At 35.6% G+C, this 20888-nt stretch overlaps 1 protein-coding gene across 1 annotated transcript; it reads right to left on the minus strand.

The window, feature by feature from the left end:
• Positions 1 to 3422: 3422 nt before the first annotated feature.
• Positions 3423 to 8963, minus strand: LOC114285568 (cytochrome P450 81Q32). The gene is made up of 4 exons (XM_082874592.1): positions 8492 to 8963; positions 5029 to 5539; positions 3923 to 4340; positions 3423 to 3822 (listed from the first exon to the last, which is right to left on the minus strand). The coding sequence occupies exons 1-4, from the start codon at positions 8884 to 8886 to the stop codon at positions 3605 to 3607; spliced, it is 1542 nt and encodes a 513-aa protein (XP_082730718.1). The 5' UTR covers positions 8887 to 8963; the 3' UTR covers positions 3423 to 3604.
• Positions 8964 to 20888: the final 11925 nt, after the last annotated feature.

Raw genomic sequence — 20888 nt, forward strand, 5'->3', positions numbered from 1 at the left:
CACTTTTACCAATCTGCCGGTTTCTATTTTTCTTCCAAACCGCACCGACCCGCACCGCTATTAAATCATGTTTTATAAGATTCTAAAAATTCTTTTTTACTTAAGTTTGTTTGTTGTTCTATACCTTAGAATATAATATTACATTATTACTCGTGGGGAATTCAAGATGTCAGTAATCCAAAATAAAGTTGGATTCCAATTCACTTTTCAATCTTTTTTTTTTCTGACCATGTTGCAAACTTGCATCAGCTCACTTTTCAATCTAAATACTTTTCAACAGTAAACATTTTCAATATATTGTAAACCCTGAATGATATTAATTTTATGTATTGTATTTGATCATTGTACCTTCCACAGATGCTTGTAATGAACTGATGGTATAGTCGTTGATATTATCATGTTGTTGCTACACTTGCTGCATCAGAAGAAAGCTTCGCAAGATGCTTAACATCACGATATCTCTCATCTTTTTTTTACTCTTTGATTTAAGTTTTGTAATTTGAATTATATTTTTTATAAACCGCCAATCCGCCCGAACCGTCAAGGCAAATCCGCTATTATTTACTAACCGAACCGTCGATTTTTGATAAGGAAAATAGCAAATTCTAGTGACACTTTTATCAATCCGCCACCCGCCATACGATTTCTATTTTTCTCTCAAACTGCGTCGACCTGCACAGCGCACACCCCTAGTCATGGTTAGTGATAAAATGCAATAGCAAATGATTAGCATCCCTTTCTCTTGGAATCTTTAAATTGCAATAGCAAATGACTAATATTTGAGGTGATTACAACCAAAAAAAATTAACAAAACAAATTTTTAATTTTTAATTTTATAAATTTATATCTAAATTTTTTTTATGTGTTTTCAATCTAAATTATTTTTTTATTTTTACTAAGTAAAACTAATAAAAAAAATTATATTTTAGTAATTAAACTCAATAAAAATAGTATTTTAAATACTCTATACATATACTTACATTAAATTTAATGGCTGAAATATTATTTTTTGGTTAGTTTTACTTAATGAAAATAAATAAATAGTTTAGATTGAAAATAAATTAAAATATTAACATTTAAATTGACAAAATTAAAAGTAAATATTTCGTTTATTATAAAAATCAAACTCTGAATTTTTTTTTTTTATAATTAACCCTTAATATTTTGTGGTTCATCAAGTAGTGAGCTACAGCTATCAAGTTTTGCGGTGTCAATACCTTCATAGATGGTTTTGCAATGATAATCAGATATATTGTTTTTATTTTTTCATGGATACATTGTGGAGACCGTGGTTTGAAAAGGAGAAATTTTGTTTATTATAAAACTCGAATATTTGACCTCCTACCAAGATGTAAGGCCTTGGGCCAACAAATCTTAACCCATCGCCACCCACTCGGGGTTAAAAAGGGAAGTAAAGTGATATTTAATGTAAATTGTAGGTGGGATTCTCTTTATATATTCAAAAAGAGTAATGTTAGAGACTCCAAATATTTTATTAAAAGTTTTACCAAATGTCTTACATGGGTGTGGGACCCACACAATGTGGGTCCCACGTGGGTCCCACACCCATGTGAGACATTTGGTAAAACTTTTGGTAGAATTTTTGGGAATTGTAACATTTTTTATTCAAAAAATATTAATAATAATGTTAGCAAGTAAAATTGTATGTCAACAAATGTTTGTGTACTAGTAATCACATTTGCATATATATTCACTAAAAATTATATATTAAAATTAATTATATAGATTAAGATACGGAAAAATCATTTTAAGAATTTAGAAAAGGAAAATGTTTGAGGGCCACAATTTTTGTGGCCACAATGGCTTAAAACTGTCAAAACGACGTCGTTTTGGGTGTAAAACATGCAAAAACGACGTCGTTTTGGTAGTTTTGAGCCATTGTGGCCACAAAAATTGTGGTCCTCTAGCATTGTTGTTTAGAAAAATAGAAGTCTAATGTTTTTTTACAGTAATACAATCTAGTTTCCAACGAAGAAACACACATAAAAACAAAATCTAAAATTCTATTAAGACTAATAAACACGAGAGCAAGTTTAAACATCATAGCCGTTGCCTCTATTATGTAACTCTACGTGTTAAGTTTTTGTAATTGACAATTCTGATGACAAAATTCCTTTTAGTTGCAATTTTATTCAACCTTTTATTTCGATGAGATTATGAGTATTTAGATGCGAATCCAATCCGAATTGTACCTTACAGAGAAATTTGTGATTTCTAATCCCTTCATGTTTGTCACTTCGCTGACTATAGCGAGTCCGGGGCAGCACCCAGGCCGGGTCGAGGGGCAGTGCCTCCGAAGCAAAAAGCAAAATTACAATCGAAGTTCTTTTTCTGCTTGAGCGGCCATTCATGCGCTCGAACGGAGATCGCAACCTTTCAGAAGTTTCACTCGCCTGCAAAAGTACTAAGAATTGTTTTTTTGGGCTCAAATGGCCATTCTTGTGCTCGAGCGTAGACCTTGTTTAGTCACATGCATTTTAGTCACTCCGCTCGAGCGGAGATCGCGGATCTATTTGTTATAAAAGCTACGGTTCAGTCAGGTTTTAGAGTACGACTTCAAGATCTTCTTTTTGGCTATTAGGGTTTTTATCTGGAGTTTCTTTGTTTATTTCCTTGATATCTGTGAGAGTTTATATCATGAATTGAGTGAATTATATCAAAGGATTTGTTTGTTTTGTTTTAATCACAAAAGAGAGATTTGTTTTTCGGTGGATTCTGTGAAATTTGGACCTAAAACTTTGGTGGATTTCGGAGTGGCTCATCGTTGTAGATTCGACATCGGCGTTGTGGATTCAACATTGGGCAAAACAATTCCGAGATGAAGGCGGGGCTGGAAGAGGCACATAGGGGTTGGTTCAATTCGGGCATAGATTCGCTAGATAATTGATAGTACACTTGTGTAATTCTTTTGTATTTTCTTAGTGAATTGTTTTGTAACTTTTATCCGTAGTTTTTTTTTTATCACAATTAGAGGCGCTCCAATTGTGATTTTTTTTACGTAAAATCGTTGTGTCGATTTGTTTTTGATTGTTTGATTCGGATTGCTATTTATTGATTAAAATTGATACATAATCATAAATTAATATCTCTAAAATTTTTAGATTTTTCAATATGGTTTATTATTTTTCTCCGTAAAGTAAAACTGAATGATTTTTCTTTTTTTTTTTTTTGTCATTTACTAGTAAATCTTATATCCATGACTTATGAATCATTTAATTTCATAAATATTCTTATGAATACCTATTAGAATGAACCCATATTAGTAAAAATTTAATAAAATAATAGTACACATTAAAATGATGTCTCATATTGTCCCATTTTAAGAACGAAACATTTTGTAAAAGTTTAATAAAATAATAGTGCACAAATTAAACATAACCAAATTTAGAATCTCTAAGAAATATAGTAGAAGTACCTCATGGAGTATCTTCTCAAATTTAATGGGACTTAATAGTTTACAAGAGAATTCATAAGACTTTCTAGGTATAATTATTTTTTAAAACGAGACTTATGGGTAAATTTCTAATTTTTATCAATCCCCACCAAAAAATAAAATAAAATAAAAAAATAATCCAACCAACCCTCATATAAGATAATGCCTGCTCATGGATGGACGTCGCTTGCAAATGGCCTCCAAAGGCTTCAACTTGGGCATGGTGAGGCCAGAACTTTCGGCCATATCCACCTCCTCTTCATTAATTGTCTTCCATTCAAATGACTGAATCAAAGCTCCTAGTGCCAACCCAACAATCCTTTTTGCCAAGTTAGTCCCAGGACAATTCAGATGATTATCGGGTGTAACTTCATTCGAGCAATGTATGGAGGAGTACGGCTTCTGATTATAAGGAATTGGAGCCTTCCGAGTTATGAATGTAATGAGGTTGAAGTAATGCTTAGCAACCACGTCTCCCACTGCCAAAGGGGATCAACCTACACCCATCTCCAGCACTCTCTGATTCAAACCTCTCTGGCATGAACTTTGTCGGATTTTCCCATATCTTGGGGTCTCTATGAATTGCTAATGCATTTACCATCAACATCGTGCCGCGTGGGACATCATAACCTCCCACTGTACAATCTTCAGATGCTTCATGTGGAAGTAGAAGTGGGACAGGTGAATATAATCTAAGTGCTTCATTTATTACATTTGATAGGTAATTTAGCTTGGGTAAGTCTTGTTCATCTATGAGGCGATCTTGTCCAACGTAAGCATCAATTTCTGTTTTAACTTTTGTCATTGCATCTGGATGGTTGAGGAGTAGTGACATTGTCCATTCCATAGTAGTAGATGAAGTTTCAGTCCCAGCAATTAGCAATACCTGTCCACACCATGCACCATGTAAAGTGTTCTATTTCATTTCTATAGCACCATTTTTGTGTCCCTATCAAAGCCCAAAAAGAAAACTGTGTAGACGAGGGTAGATTTCAAATTACTTAACAAAAAAAATATGATAACATTAGAAATTCAAAATCATAGTGTTACACATGCTTGGCATCAATCAATAGTGTTGAATCCTGTTATGTCATCCTATTGTGATCTATTATATATTGTATATGCACAAACACAACTATATATTTCACTTCATGAGGGCAGTCATACATAAAGGAAATTGATCATAAATAAATAAAAGAAAATAAAATTAGTGCTTACTCTCTGACTCAATGAACTGGTTGATGCACTAATTTCAACTACTACTGAATATTGATAAAAAATGAGTGTTGACATGTTTTATTATTTTTCTATGCTGGAATAATGTCACATGAGAGCTACCAACTCTCCAATTAGTGCAACTAGGTAGAGCAAATGCAATGGAATCCAATGTTTCTAATTTCAAGGCTAAAAACATAGAAGCATATTAAACTACTCTCTGTTTCAAAAGTAGCATAAATATTAAAAATTTAATACCGTATTTTTGGGAAATATAATTCTGAAATCTGGAAAGTGGTTTCTGATTATCTAAAACTTATATATTATTCAAAGTAAAATCAATGTCATAGGGATCTTACCATTATAATCCCATATATAATCTCGTTGGTGTAGAACTCAGGTTCTGTTTCTTGCAGAGACAGCAAATTGTGGATCAGTGTCTTCATTTTTGTTGATACACTGATTGTCCGATGTTCATCGACTAGTTTCTGCAAAAACTTGTCCATGTTCTCCGCGTTAGCTATCATTTTCTTCTGAGTCCCAAACAAATCCACACACTGCAAAACCGGAAAAAGATCTGCTGGATCTGCTTTCTTGACAAGTTCAAAATGTTCTCTCATCAGATTCTGAAAGATCTTGGCCTCCTCAATATCCTCCACACTTTCTCCATAGAACCTCTTCCCCATCATCATCATAGTCATAGCATTAAATGAGAGCTCATAAAACTTGGAGTTCAAGTCCACCTTACTATACCCACCACTACCACAATTGTTCATGAGTTGATTCATCAAAAACTTCACTTCCTCTCCTCGTATACTAGATGTCTTATCTAGGCGAGTAGTCGACAACATCTCCAAGGTCGTAATACGCCTGAGATTAGAGTATGCACGAGTCAGTTTACTTCAGATTAGAACTAAATGCAAAACCGAACCAAACATAGTTGGTTTTTGTTTTTTAGAACCAAGACCAACCAATCCTCTACTGAGACAATGGACAATGCATAATAGAGACAATGGACATGTAAACGTAGAATTGATTCTGTAAAGAGTAATAATACACAAACATAACTTGAATCAAAATATTACATACATAATGATAGTGACAGAATTATAGACCTATTAAGTAATAACAAAACCCATCATGACCAATTGGTTGGTGGTCAAGTGGCGATTGGAGCTTGACTTGGTAGGAAGGACTACGGTTCGATTCCCCGCATCACCAATTGGGAGGGGCTTTGAGTCTAACCATCCAAAACTACGCTCCGAATCCGGATTAGTCGGCCCGAAGGGTCGGATACCGGATGGCTAGGACCAAAAAAAAAAAAAAAACAAAACCCATCATGATATTTCTTAGTATCAAAACTCCTACTGACACTAATGATAAATGACTGAAAATTTTAGAAGAATAACATTTTCCTTTTGTGAAAATATGTCACATTTTTTTTCTTTTTCATTTTTTTGTTTTTTTTTTTTTTTGACAGGCAAAGAAAAAATATATGTTGATTATAACCACAAACATTGCAATCAGAGTAGAGAGGAGAGGAGAAACAGAGAAAGCAGTGGTTAGCATAGCAAGAAAGCAAAAAATAATTTAAAAACTAATTTCGTGAAAAATCTAAAAAAACAAAAATACTTATTATTTTCATATGATTTTCCCTTTTCAGGGACAGTAATAGTTTTTAAAAATTCAATCTTTTTTTAACATTTATTTCTGTCTAACTAATTTTAATTTTTCAAAAAAAAAAAAAAAATCAGAAAATAAGTTTGTGAAAACTCAACCAAACAGAAATGTTCTTCTTGAGATCCCTTTACCCTCATTCCAAAACACCAAACAGCCAAACTTACATGATTACATGGGCTAATTAGCCCACCATAATCCCCACCATTTCAGAATTTAATGAAAATCTGACAAAATCTTTCACTTATAAAAGAATAAAATGCCTAACCAGTAAACGCCTTATCAAGAGAGAACAAATCCGTGTTCGAAACGCAATGTAAACCTCCGAACAACCCAACTGAGTTCTCAAGACTATACTGCACATTTCTATTGCCCCAAATTAAATTTAAAAAACAAAACAAAAACATTTTTCCTAAATTTTGAAAGCAATTTAGAAATAGAAAGGAAAAAAATAAGTGAAATATTACATTTCACTTAGTTTTACACTCTTTCTTCCTTTTATTTTCTAAATCTGTTATCAAATTCTCAACCAAACACAGCTTAAATTCTCTCAAATCTTTCATCAATTAGTTCATTAAATTCAAAATTGCTGAATAAAAAGTTAAAAGTGAAGTCCAATCATTTCATCTAACTTGTATCAACGGAGACAGAATTTTCACCAAATCAATGTCGCCATGGACTACGAAAATCTTACTCGTAAAAATCATCTCGAAGCCCTTTTTAGCCGACTGGCCAGTGGATCTCACGCTTTTGGGTCATCCAACGAAAGGTTTGAAATTTTTTGAGATACCTTTTCGTTCTCTAATATTTGGTAAACCGAATCTTACATCAAATTTTCAACCGTCATATTTTTATTCAAATTTAATGAAATTTTAAATAAATAAAAAAGGTAGGGATGCGAGATAATATAGGAAAATATTTCGTAACTCAAAATTTTGTGACTCAAATGACTCAAATCTGTCATAACAACGTCGTTTTACACTCAAAATATGTCAAAACGACGTCGTTTTGACAAATTTGAAACATTTGACGCACAAAATTTTAAGCTACCTAGCATTATTGATTTTCTTTTATCAAAAATGGTAAAAACATTTTTTTGGGATAAGTTTGATTAACAACGATTTGTAGCTCGAATTTACCAAGGCACGAATGGTTCGAGGCGCCATAACGGGTTTTTTTTAAAAAAATGTTTGGTGGCCACAATATTCGCGGCTCAAATGGCTCGAATTGACCAAAACGGCGTCGTTTTGTGTTGTTTTGTGTCCAAAACGATGTCGTTTTGGTCAATTCGAGCCATTCGAGCCTAAGAAATTCGGGCTCTCTATCATTGCTGTTTTTTTTTTCTTCCTTCCCCCTTCATCCTTCCCCTCTCTTCCTTCCTCTTCTTCCTCTGCTCTGAATCCAAACTCAAATCAAAATCAAAATCAAAATCAAATTTTTTTTTTCTTTTTCCTTCCCCCTCTCTTCTTCCTTTTCTTCCTTTGCCCTCTCTTTTTCCTTCCTCTTCCGGCCAGTCAACAGATTTAAAAGAAAAGAAAGGAGGAAAGAACAGATTCGTAAAAAAAAAAAAAAAAACAAAGAAAAGAACAGAGAGTAGAGAGAGGAGAAGAACAGAGCATCATCATCAACAAAAACCTCTTCATCAACACAGCATCTCATCAACAACAACATCCATCATCAACAACAACATCCATCATCAACAACAGAGCATCATCATCAACAACAAAATCAAAATCAAAACAAAATCAAACCCACAGAATCAAAATCAAAAATCAAAACCAAACCCAAAATCAACCCACTGAATCAAAAAAATCATCCGCCCATGGCGATGGGTTGGGTTCGAGTGGCTCGCGATCTCCGTCCATGGCGGGTTGTGGTGATCTCCGTCCATGGCCCCCCTCTCTTTATTTTCTTCTCCTCTCTTCCTCCTCTTTTTCTCTTGCTTCTCTCTTTCTCTGAAATCATGAGGTGGAAGGAAGAAGGAAGGAAAGAAAAAAAAAAAGAAAGAAATTCGGGCCATTTTCGAGCTACGGTATTCGAGCTACCACTCTTTTGATTGATTCGAATCAATCAAATCAAATTGAATATTTTTACAGTATATTTTAGAATCAAACCAATATATTACCCAACTCAAATCAAATCTACCTGAGATTGCGCCAAAGTTCACCATATGGAGCTACACCCATATTGGTGTTGTTGTAGTTGAGGTGTTTTCCGGCGAGGCTCCGGGGCCGGTTGACAAATACCACATCGTTTTTTGTGAAACATTCTTCAACGGCGGAAGGAGAGGTGACGACCACCACCTTTTTGGGTCCCAACCGGAGGAGGAGGATGGGCCCATACTTGTCTGAAAAAGCTTGAAGAGTTTGGTGCAGTGGCTCTTTCAGTAGATGAAGATGGCCTATGATGGGAAGCCCAGGTGGACTTGGTGGTAGATTCTTGTATCTCTCTTGTTTTGATGTCAATAGCTTCAAGATGAAGAAGAGTAGGAGGAGAGAGAATATGATGAGAGGCATGTAGTACCACTTGGCTTCCTCCATTTGTCTGCGTCAAAAGTTCAGTGTTTGTGATGCCAAGTTGTGGATTGAAAATTTGTTATTTATTTAGGCTTCGGCTAGAACATGTTTGGTAACTTTACCGTTTATATTTATAAAAATTTTATAAATTAATTTTTATTTATTTTTTATTTATGTTTAAAAAAAATATAAATTACAAACGCGTTTGATTTAGACAAAATATTTAAAAATATAAAAAAGAGTAAGAAATGACAAATGGTGGCGAGTGGTGGGTGAAGACGAGTGGTGGCAGCGGAAGATAATAGTGGAAAATGATGGTGGGTGGTGGTGGCGGAAGATGGTAGTAGAAAATGGTAGTGGGTGATGGTGGCAGAAGACGGTGGTAGAAAGTGGTGGCAAGTGGCTGGTGATGGCGACGGAAGACGGTAGTGGAAAGTGGCGACGGGTGGGTGGATGGTGGTGGGTGGGTGGATGGTGGTGGGTAGTAGCGAGTGGAGGGTGGTAGTGGCAGGTGGGTGGCGGATGGCGGTTGGTGGCGAGTGGTGGTGGTGGGTGTGTGGGTGGGTGACTGTGGCGGGTGGTAACGAGTGGGTAGTAGTGGTGGTGGCGGCGGGTGGTAGGTGGTGGTGGCAAGTGGGTGGCGGATGGCGGGTGGTGGTGGGTGGTCGTGGTGAGTGCGTGGGTGACGATGGCGGGTGGTAGGTGGTAGCGAGTGGGTGGTGGTGGTGGTGGCGGCGAATGGTGGTGGCAAGTGGGTGGGTGGCGGGTGATAGTGGTGGTGGTGGTGGTGGCGAGTGGGTGGCAGGTGGCGGGTGGCGGGTGGCGGATGGTAGTGACAGGTGGGTGGTGGGTGGTGAGTGATGGTGGCTGGCGATGGATGGTAGTAGCGGGTGGTGGGTGGTGGCCGGTGGGTGGCAGGTGAGCGGTGGGTGGTGGGTGGTGGTGGTGGTGGCGGAAGATGGTGGTGGAAAATGGTGTCGGGTGGTGGCTAGTGTTGGGTGGTAAAAAAAAAAAAACTCAAAACTCAAAATGTAAACTCATTTTTTGAGTTTATATTTTTTGGCCAAATTTATAAACTAAGACCATTAATTTATAAATCAAAAATTTACCAAACAAATTTTTATTTGAGTTTTTAAAATTTTTGTAAATATAAACTGAAAACGTAAGTGTTACCAAACGGTACCTAAAAGTTAGGTTTTTTTTTTTTTGTTATTTTAATCATAAAAAATAAAATACGTTTTTTAATTCAATGAGATAAAACATCACATCTAACTCATAATCATTACATTATTTCTCTCACAAAAAAGTTAAAGAAGTCAAAAATTCTTCCCAAACTAGGTTTTATAATTCCAAGCTAAAATAACTAAAAAAACCAAAAAGTCAAAAAGATCATCCACTTTCCAAACGAAGCCATCTCGAGGAAGATTAAGAGGTGGTTTAGGATATCCTAAATAAGTGTACTTTTTAACTTTTTATAAAAAGATGAGTAAAAAAGTAGAGAATAAATGTTGATTGATGTGACTCAAAAAAGATAAAAAAATAAACTAAAATAGATTAAGCCAAACAAGGCTTAAAATTGCTGAGAGGCATGGAATACCACTTGGCTTCCTCCATTTGTGTGCATCCAAATTAATGGTTGTGATGCCAATGTGGATAGAAAATTTGTTATTTATTTTGAGTGAGGATACCGTGATGTTCCCGGAGCAATTTTTTTTTTTTTTTTTGGTGGTAAACTATCAATAGAGGTTAATAGGTAGATTTGATTTCTATCAAGTTTTATTGTAAATAAATTTTAATAAAATTGTGATTAAAAATAATTTTTTTGTATGTTGTTAAAAATTGATAATTAGTGACTTTTTTATCATTATTTTTATAAATTATCGCTAAAACTTATAATTAGTGACTTTTTTCTGTGATGAATTTTTTAAACTGTCGCTAAAATTTAAAAATTAGTTACGTTTTTTTTAAACTGTCGCTAAAATTTATAATTAGTGACATTTTTTATGACAATTTTTAAATTGTCATTGAAAATTAATAATTAGTAACGTTTTTTAATATTATTTGATGAAAAACGTCATTAATTATTATAAGGCCTATTTGACAATAAATACACCTATTAGGACCTACACATAAGTTCCCTCATTTTTCTTTTCTTTTTTTTTTTTTTTTTGGTTCAGAGGAAGATTAATCATGCCAATCTCTATATCTGTATTATTTAAAAAATTACAAATTAGTTGTCTTTTTAAAAAATAATTACATACTTATGAAAAAAAATGAAATTGATAATTAAAATGTATAAAGTTTTTCACTAATCCATTTTTTTCTTCAAAATATAAGTTGATTTATTATTATATCTATATTATTACAAGTATGTTATGTGCACACACAAATAATTTAACATAGAATGCACAGACATAAGACAAAATATTTATATATATAATTATAACCATGTTTACATCTATAAATATAAATATTTGTATCATATATGTATTATGTATTTGGTTCTTTTTGTGCACCTAAATTTTTTGGGAAAATCATTTTTTAGTGAAGGTTGGAAAAAAAAAAAAAAAAAACCACAAACATGGAGGGCAAGCCCACAAAGAATTTGCTTTGGCCCTCCAAAAAAGACTGAAAACAGAGCTTCAAAAATATTTATAATCTTATATTAGTCCATTAAAAAAAGACCCAATTTAATATTACAAGTTCAAAGTACTAAATGAATAAAAGGCTCAAACTAAACTAAATGAATAAGAAGCCCAATCTAAAATATAAATCCACAAAAAAAAAAAAAAAAGTTCACTTGAATTTTAAAGGTTCAAAATAATATTTAATGCAAAACCCAAATTGAATTAAAAAGGCAAAAACTTGAGGCCCCAATGTAAATTATAAAAACTTTTAAAACTAAGTGTAAATAATTTGAGGCCCGACCAATCTATAATACTTTGTTGATGTTCATTGCCTCTTTGTCTGGCATTCAAAATTGGGGGAGGAAACAGAGACTTGACTTTAAGCCCTAGAGCAAAGCAAGCAACACACAATCACCCAAAGATTAATTGAAATTCAAAAAAGGAGAAATTGGAGGCCTGACTCAATATTATTGATCTTCTCTCAACTTTAATCCATCACAAATAGTGAAGATATTTTCTTATCCTCTCTATTTTATTTATTTATTGATTTTATAGAACTATGCAACTAAATTTTTTGAAATTAATAGAGAACTATTATATTTTTGAACATTTTATATATTTTTTAGTTTTTTTTTATTTATTATTTGTCTCATATCATATTTGTTATATAAAACAAGTTTCAAGTTTTTGCTTGATGAAATATTTGTTTGATGATGATTATAATTTTTTTTTCCTATTATAATTACATGAATTTTTATTTTATTTTATTTTATTTTATGTTTATTGATTATTGGACTTGTTATAATTGAGGATCAAGTTTCTTTTGGATAGGAAGATCAACTGTTAACATTATGACGATGATGACATTAGTAACTTTTGATAAATTAATTAAACAGGGCAATCATGATTCTAACAAAGTATTTTTCAAATGATACTTTGTTACTTTTTGTTCACTTTTTTAGTACTCCAGCTTATGTTTTGGTCCTTTTCGTTATTGTAAAATTTGATATATATTTAACCAAAATTTAGGCCAAGTTTGGAAAGACCAAATAAGTGTACTTTTTGACTTTTTATGAAATATGAGTTGAATTTGGGTTGGGTTTGAAGTGATGTGTTAGAGAAGTGATGTGACTTAAATAAAATGATGTGATTTAAATAGGAAGTGACTTTTTGACTTTTTGAATTTTTTGGAGGATGTCAAACTTGACCTTAGTAAATTTTTTGTGAGTATCATTTTTTTTAATATGTATGAAAGGTAACATATTTAGGCATGGTTTGGGAAGTTGGTTTTGGTGGGTTAGGGGCTAAAATAGTCACAAAAAATAAAATAGGCTATTTTAACCACAAAAAACAAAACATCAAATCCAACCCATAATCATTACACTTCTCTCTCACAAAAAAAGTCAAAAAAATTAAAAAGTCAAAAAATCTTTCCCAAACCAAACATTTTAATCTCAAACTAAAATAACTAAAAAATTAAAAAGTCAACCCACTTTTTAAACGAAGACTAATGTCTGCTTTGAGTCCTAAAAACCTCAAAGCCGACATTGATGGAGAGGTGCAACCCCACAACTTTTGACTTGCACGCAACCACAAAATAAGTTATACTCCTCATATTTTTTGTAATTTTTTTCTGCTCCACTGTACTATGATTCCCCTGAACTTTTTCATATTATTATAACAAAATAATACATACTTAAGTACCATAATTCATCCACAATGATCATAAAAGTTTTATAGTAAAAAATTATCCACAACGATATGAAAGAAAATTTTGATTTTACATAATTAACTTTATATTTTTTTTTTAAATTGACATAATTTATAATGGCATCATGGGTACAATTATGAAATTTATATTATAAAACTCAATTTTTTTAGGATAAATTATCAATAAGTCCTAATAGTTGGGTTTAATTCCGATTAAGTCCTATTCAAAAAAAGTCATTGTAAAATCGTTGCTAAAAATAATTTTTTGTAACCATTTTTTGCATATGTCGCTAAAAATTAACAATTAGTGATTTTTTTATCAAGATTTTTATAAATGTCGCTAAAATTTACAATTAGTGAATTTTTTTGACGAATTTTTCAAACTGCCGCTAAAAATTAAAAATTAGTGATATTTTTTTGTGATGCTTTTTTTAAAATGTCGCTAAAACTTATAATTTGTGACATTTTTTGTAACATTTTTTAAAGTATTACTAAAATTAACAATTAGTAACTGTTTTAACCGTATTTGATGAAAAATGTCATTAATTATCATAGGACTTATTGGACAATAAATCCACCTATTAGCACTTACATATATAACTTCGCCATTTTTTTAGGGACAATTACGCGCCGGTTGTGCAAGGGTTTTTTTTAGGATAAACTACCAATAAAGTCTTAATGGTTGAATTTAATTCTCATCAAATCCTATTGAAAATAAATCATAGTACAATCGTCGTTAAAAATAATTTTTTGTGACGATATTTTACATATGTCATTAAAAATTGACAATTATTTTGTCACGATTTTTATAAATTGTTGCTAAAGGTTACAATTAGTAACGTTTTTCTGTAATGAATTTTTTAAACTATCACTAAAAGTTAAAAATTAATAACTTTTTTGTGACATTTTTTTAAGGAAGGTTGACCAATAGGTCCTATATTTTAGACTTATAATCCATATAGTTTCATATTTTTTCTTGTGATCCATTTAGTCATTTTGAATGTGTGATGACTTATTTGCCTGACACATTGGAGTGTCACATTTGAAAAAGGTACACTAAAAAGTTTTTAATTTTTTTTAAAGTGTCACATCATATCCATCACATTGTTATATTTGAAAAAGTATACTAAGAAATTTTTAGTTTTTTTTAGAGTATCACACAATACCCACCACATTGTCACATTTGAGAAAAGTATATTAAGTTATTTTTATTTTTTTGAAGTGTCACATCATACCCGTCATATTGTCACATTTGATAAAAGTACATTAAGGAGTTTTTAATTTTTTTGGAGTAAAAGTTGTGAAATGTCACATCATACCAACCACGTTGTCACATTTGAAAAAAATACACTAAAGAGTTTTTAGTTTTTTTGAAGTATGACATTAATATTTGCTACGTTAGAATATCACATCACACATGTCACATTAATAAAAGGGTGTCTACCAAAACACTACCAAAATAAAAATGGTGAATTACACTAACAGTCCCTATAGTTTGGGACTCGTGTCACTTTGATTCCTAACTTTTCAATTGTGACACGTTTGACCATGAATTTTGAATTTTATTCCAAATAAGAACATTTGAAGATACCATTGCTCAATTTCAAAGCAAAATCATCAATTTGATAAAATATAAACTAATTTGACAAAAATAAATGTCAAAAAAATATTTTTGAATTTTAAATAAATATTTCTACCCACTAAAGATAAAATTATATAAAATTGACAAATCTTTTACATATTTATTTATTTATTTATTTATTTTATCAAATTAATTTGTATTATGTGCTTGGATGATAATCATGTAATAGGTGGTTGTTAAGTTTTTAATGTGTAATCAATACATTTAATATGTAACGCCCCACTTCCAGGTTGTTAAATACACTAAAATAGCCAAAAAAAAAATATACAAATTTTGCTCCCAAAAATAATAACTACAAAATTGTCTCCAAATTGTACTATATTCTCCAAAATATTCTATAGTACATCTATCTCCGCAATAAACAATATTACAACTATTTTCAAATTTAATAATTACAGTGGTGAGTCCCAAATCTTTATATTAATAAATCTTTCTAATCTCAATTTCGATCTCCGCTAAAATCTACTCCGTGCCTGAAAAATAAATTAATTCGGGAAGTATATAATACTACAGGAATACAAGGCTCGGATACAATATAAATTAATAGGAATCCAACAATTTATGACATTAAATCAACGATACGATAATCAAGGAATTTACCAAATTGCACAACACAGTAAGCGAAATTACTGGTGCAAACAGCCACTTCCCATTTATTTCTAATACTTACAGCGCCCCCGAGACAATTTCATTAACGCTACTCTCCAAACGAACAATCTAAACGGCAATTTTTGGTCAATGCCTTTGAAGTTCATGCACTGGCTGGGGCAAGGGCAGATTTACTAATCTAGCCGGCCGCATACCCAGACCTCATGACGATCGATATGTGCCGCAGCCAGTTCATTCACCAATTTTTGGCTTTTAAAACGGCCTAACTATTTAAACGGTAATTTTTGATCAATGCCTTTGAAGTTCATGCACTGGCTGGAGCAAGGGCAGATTTACTAATTTAGCCGGCCGTGTACCCTGGCCTCATGACGATCGATATGTGCCGCAGCTAGTTCATTCACCAATTTTTGGCTTTTAAAACGGCCTAACTATCTAAAAGGAAATTTTTGATCAATGCCTTCGAAGTTCATGCACTGGCTGGGGCAATGGGAGATTTACTAATCTAGCCGGCCGCGTACCCTGGCCTTATAACGATCGATATGTGCCACAGCCAGTTCATTCACCAATTTTTGGCTTTTAAAACGGTCTAACTATCCAAACGGCAATTTTTGATCAATGCCTTCGAAGTTCATGCACTGGCTAGGACAAGGGCAGATTTATTAATCTAGCCAGCCGCGTACCCTGGCCTCATGCCGATCGATATGTACCGCAGTCAGTTCATTCACCAATTTTTGGCTTTTAAAACGGCCTAACTATCTAAACGACAATTTTTGATCAATGCCTTCGAAGTTCATGCACTGGCTAGGGCAAGGGCAGATTTATCAATCTAGCCGGTCGCGTACCCTGGACTCATGCCGATCGATATGTGCCACAGCTAGTTCATTCAATTTTTGGCTTTTAAAACGGCCTAACCATCTAAACGGCAATTTTTGATCAATGCCTTTGAAGTTCATGCACTGGCTGGGGCAAGGGCAGATTTATTAATCTAGCCGGCCGCGTACCCTGGCCTCATGACGATCGATATGTGCCGCAGCCAGTTCATTCACCAATTTTTGGCTTTTAAAACGGCCTAACTATCTAAACGGAAATTTTGATCAATGCCTTCGAAGTTCATGCACTGGCTAGGGTAAGGGCAGATTTATTAATTTAGCCGGCCGCGTACCCTGACCTCTTACCGATCGATATGTGCCGCAGCCAGTTCACCAATTTTTGGCTTTTAAAACATTCTAATTATTTAGTCGGCAATTATACAACATTTGACCCAAAGCAATTCCATTCATCAGTAACAGCGAGGTACAAAATGAATTTTCATTATGTAAATTAGGCACAAATTGTAACCATTTTACATATGAAAATTACTAAGCAAAAAACTGTAAAAAGCTGAAAAATACACGCAAATCCTAAAACAAAAAAAACAAGCGCCTTTGAAATCAGCCATCGGAATCAGACTCCAGTGGCTCAACATCCACTTGCTCATATGGAATTGGCGTAGCCAAAGACACATTAGTGGCAGCAAGGGCTTTGAGCCAGCCGTGTTTAAAGCCCCGATTCTTAAACTTGGGGACTTCGTCTACGTATTCATCATAAGCAGATTTTTTCCCGGCATCAAATGTGCTGGAAGCCTTCAAGTCAGTTGTTTCCTTCGCCACCTTCATCTCTTCTAACTCAGCCTTTAATTTAGAATTCACCTCCTGGGCCAATTTAAGCGCGGCGTCGCTCGCATTCGCCTCTCCTCGGCGACCGATCTTAAATATTCAGCAATACGGGCTCTCTCCAACTCGGCCTCGACACGAGCGCCCTCGATCTGCGCCCTACTCCTTTGGCCCTCAACCTTCGTTTGTAAACGACCAATCTGCTCCACGACATCGTGATAGTGACGGCCCATGTCGCCTATCCTTCCGACGGTCTGCAAAACAGGAAGTTAAAACCAAAATAATGTGTAAGGAGAAAAGACAGAGTCAAGATATGTACCAAAAAAGCTGATTGTGTGGCCAACGAGATTGCAACCAGATCTGGTTTTGCCCGAAAAATCGCCTTATTTGCAGGCAGTGAAACGGACGTCGCCAAACTAAGTGCAACCACTGGATCTTTGATTATCGAAGCATCGGAGAAGATCAGCATATTTTTCATCTTCGACTGAATAAAAAAAAGTACAATCACATTCGATTCCTCCAAACGAGGCCGTTTGTCGGCACGATCTTTTTTTGAGCCGGCCTCGATATCGGCAGGGCGCTTCTCCACCCTTTGCTCAGCTTCTACACTGGCTTGCACCAAGGGTTCCGTTTTGGTGCTTCCTCCTTTTGCCGTCACTTCCTTAATAACGGGCAGCGAGGACTGAAACTGAGACTGAGATTTGGCAGCCCGAATCTCCTCCGCCCTTCGTCGCGCAGCTAGCCTTTCCGCATTCGCTTTCTTGGCAAGCTTAGTGAGGCTCAGCCCAGCCATATCTTCTAGGCACGCGCCGGGAAGATCCTCCAGACCCTGAAAAATATCGTCAAGTGGACGGTTCTATCGACCCGAAGTGGACGGATTATCAGCCGAATTGAGGCCGGCTTCCTCAAATGCTAATTTTAAAGCCTCGTCAACCTCTGTTTCGGCTTCTTCTGATTCGGCGGCCTCAGCTACTTCCGGTCGCTCCGAATCTGATTCCTTGCAGCCGCCTTGCCTCAAATTTTTGAAGTCAGTCAAGATACTGGTGACAAGAAACTCCTCACCGATCGGAATTGGGATATTTTTCGCTGTCAAAAAGGTCGTATAAGTCGGCTCGTAGCGGAGCAGAACGTGGGCCGCCCTCCCCTGCTTTTGAAGACTCCGTCGGCCAAAGTACTTGAGCGCAGTCTTGATTTCTGAAAGGACGGCGTCGTCAGTTGAGGTCAAGATTTTCTTCAAATCGTTCCCTGCAAAAGCAAAATCATAAGGTCCCAAAAATGAAGCTTTATAAATTTAACAAATGAATAAAAGATGATACTCAGCCACCTGGTTCGCCCCTCCATCTAGGAATACGATCAAGGCGATCCTCGCCTTCGCTGAATTCCCAGTTTCCTTGGACGACGACCATAACATCATCGACTCGCTTCCCAGAGCTGGAAAGCATAGTCACTAGTTGATGGTTAGTGTCTTTGGCTCTAAGGAAATAACGCCCGTGCCGACCAGAAGACTTGGCCAAGGCGTAACAATGCCGAATAGCAGGGATGCCAAGGTTAAGCCCAAGGCGATGGTTTAGTGCTACAATCCCCATCACAATCCTAAAGAAATTGACATTGGGCTGCGAAGGGATTAACTCTCAATGGCAAAGCACAGCCCTAAGGAGTGGGTGAAGGGGGAAACGGACTCCGCCCTCTGCGATTGATAGAAGAGGGAAGATGATGGTGTTTTCATCAACCCTCTCCATATCAAGGGTGCCGTCTGCCACAAAAGACAGATGGACGTCATCAGGGATGGAAAAATGGCGTCGGAAGCCAAAAATTCGATCCGGTGAAAGGAGATCTTTCAAATGTTTTTCCATTCTCCCCAGCCAATATGATTATGCTAAGCGAAAAAACAAAGCAAAGAAGGAGAGAACTTACAAGTGGCGAAGGAGGTAGAGAAGAGTAGGAGGTCGCAGAGGTAGTTCGGAAGGCAATCCAGCGACGGGGCGTCTAAAAGCCTGTATCTATTTGAAAAGACGTCGAAGTTTTAAATCACAATAAATGAGAGTGTACGAAGAGGCGGGAAGTTGAAATGATAACCGAGAAGCGTGTGGACAGACATTCGCGTTGGAATACGATCAGCCGCCGAATTTCGGCTCTGATTCTTCGAGTTCAAAGCCAAACACTCCAGCCAACTGCCGCTAGTGGAGTGCTTGTGGGGCAATTGTAGGGGCCGAATATTGAAAGTCGTAGAGATTCTAGAGAGTCGAACATTGAAGAATCAAGATTCGAAACATTCGGCCATTGCTGCGGAAACTCGGACCCAACCTTATTCGGCTAGATAGTCGATTAAGCAAGGGGCCAAGTGAAGATCGGTTTATTACAAAATATAACGAATAGGAGGTTGGATTTGGAACTAATCCCGAGGCCCAAAGAAGAAAAGATATAAATAGAAGAGACATCAGCTAGAAAGAGGTATGTGATAATTATGGTATTTAACTTAGAATACAAGTAATTTAGAACGGGAAATTGACTTGTCCGTCAGAGTGCTAATTCTGGCACCCCCGACCGGAGTATTTACTTCATTTCAGGTGCCTATCGGTGGATCACGAGCGTCCCCCAAGATCAGAAGAGTAATTCCAAAAACCACTTCCCCACAGAGAGAGATGACTCTTTGTAGACGTCCCCCGAACGCCCCGGGGGAGATGAGTCCCCCGTTCTGTTCGATATTGGGCTCACTACAGCTCAGGACTCTTCAAATTGTCACGGTTCTAAATCTGAACCAAAGAGTCCAAATCCGGCAAATCATTTTGAGAAAACAGATTTTTTTGAAAGAAGTGCCAAACATGGACTGCTTTGCCAGATACAGAGTCGCCACCTAAATATTTTATTTTTGGAAAATTTAGGAAACCCTGACTCGTTTGCCTAAGGCCACGTGTCCGTCATCACCAAAGTTGCCTCGGCTCGGGAACTTGGGTACGATTGGGGAAGGTCACTTCGTGAGCACCCCCGCTCGCTCGATCAAAGATCGGCCTCTACTAACCATGATATCAAGTTTTGAAAACATTGTGTGTTCTTATTCCGGTTATTAGCCTAGATTACTATGTGATGCACACAGCATACAAGTATAGACTGGGTCGCCCGAATTGGAACAAAACATTTCATATTTGTTTTTGAAAGATGGTTTGCTACTCGCAAGTAGGCTTAAAATGCAGATTTTGCCACCCTCAGGTGGGCTTAAGAAAAGATGGTTTTGCCACTATCTAGTGGGCTTAAAACACACAGTCAATGATTTGTTCCAATCCAAATAACCCAACCTTCACCCACAGGCATTCAGGCAGTTATATCACATAAGCAAGTAGCCTCATGGTAAGCATGCTATTCATGGCAGTCACTCACACGCATGCAAGGATGCTAAAGCATAAAACTCACCGAGTACTCCAAGCCAAAACAAAAGCTAATTAGAAATCCATGCATGACCCTAATTATACAAAAATGCCTAATGCAACACATGCAAAAATGCAACTATAACAGGCTCGGCTATTCTAAACATGGCATATGAAATGCTACAACTAACATGTATTCAACTTTGAAATTGAAATACAAATGCAGTTAGTATGATGCGCCGAGCCCGGTGCATGCAAAACAGATGAATGATGCAAACATGCTGTCATACTGTATGCTAATTGAAATATGCCCTAATCTAACCATCATAAGCATGTAAATAAAAGGGAAGAAAGACGTGGGGTTGGAAGACATACAACACACACACGCACACTTATTACAGTTATGCCCTCGCGCAGAGGGTCT

Source organism: Camellia sinensis, chromosome 6 (assembly GCF_055761805.1).
Source record: "Camellia sinensis isolate YWXY chromosome 6, ASM5576180v1, whole genome shotgun sequence".
NCBI lineage: Eukaryota > Viridiplantae > Streptophyta > Magnoliopsida > Ericales > Theaceae > Camellia > Camellia sinensis.

What these genes read in the sequence shown, in the direction of transcription:
- LOC114285568 (XM_082874592.1), bottom strand. Translation starts at nt 8,886, where the DNA reads ATGGAGGAAGCCAAGTGGTACTACATGCCTCTCATCATATTCTCTCTC. An exon ending in TTATATATGGGATTATAATG is followed by an intron (nt 4,341 to 5,028) that starts GTAAGATCCCTA and finishes TGGTGTGGACAG; the next exon opens with GTATTGCTAATTGCTGGGAC. An exon ending in CTTTGGCAGTGGGAGACGTG is followed by an intron (nt 3,823 to 3,922) that starts GTTGCTAAGCAT and finishes GCTCGAATGAAG; the next exon opens with TTACACCCGATAATCATCTG.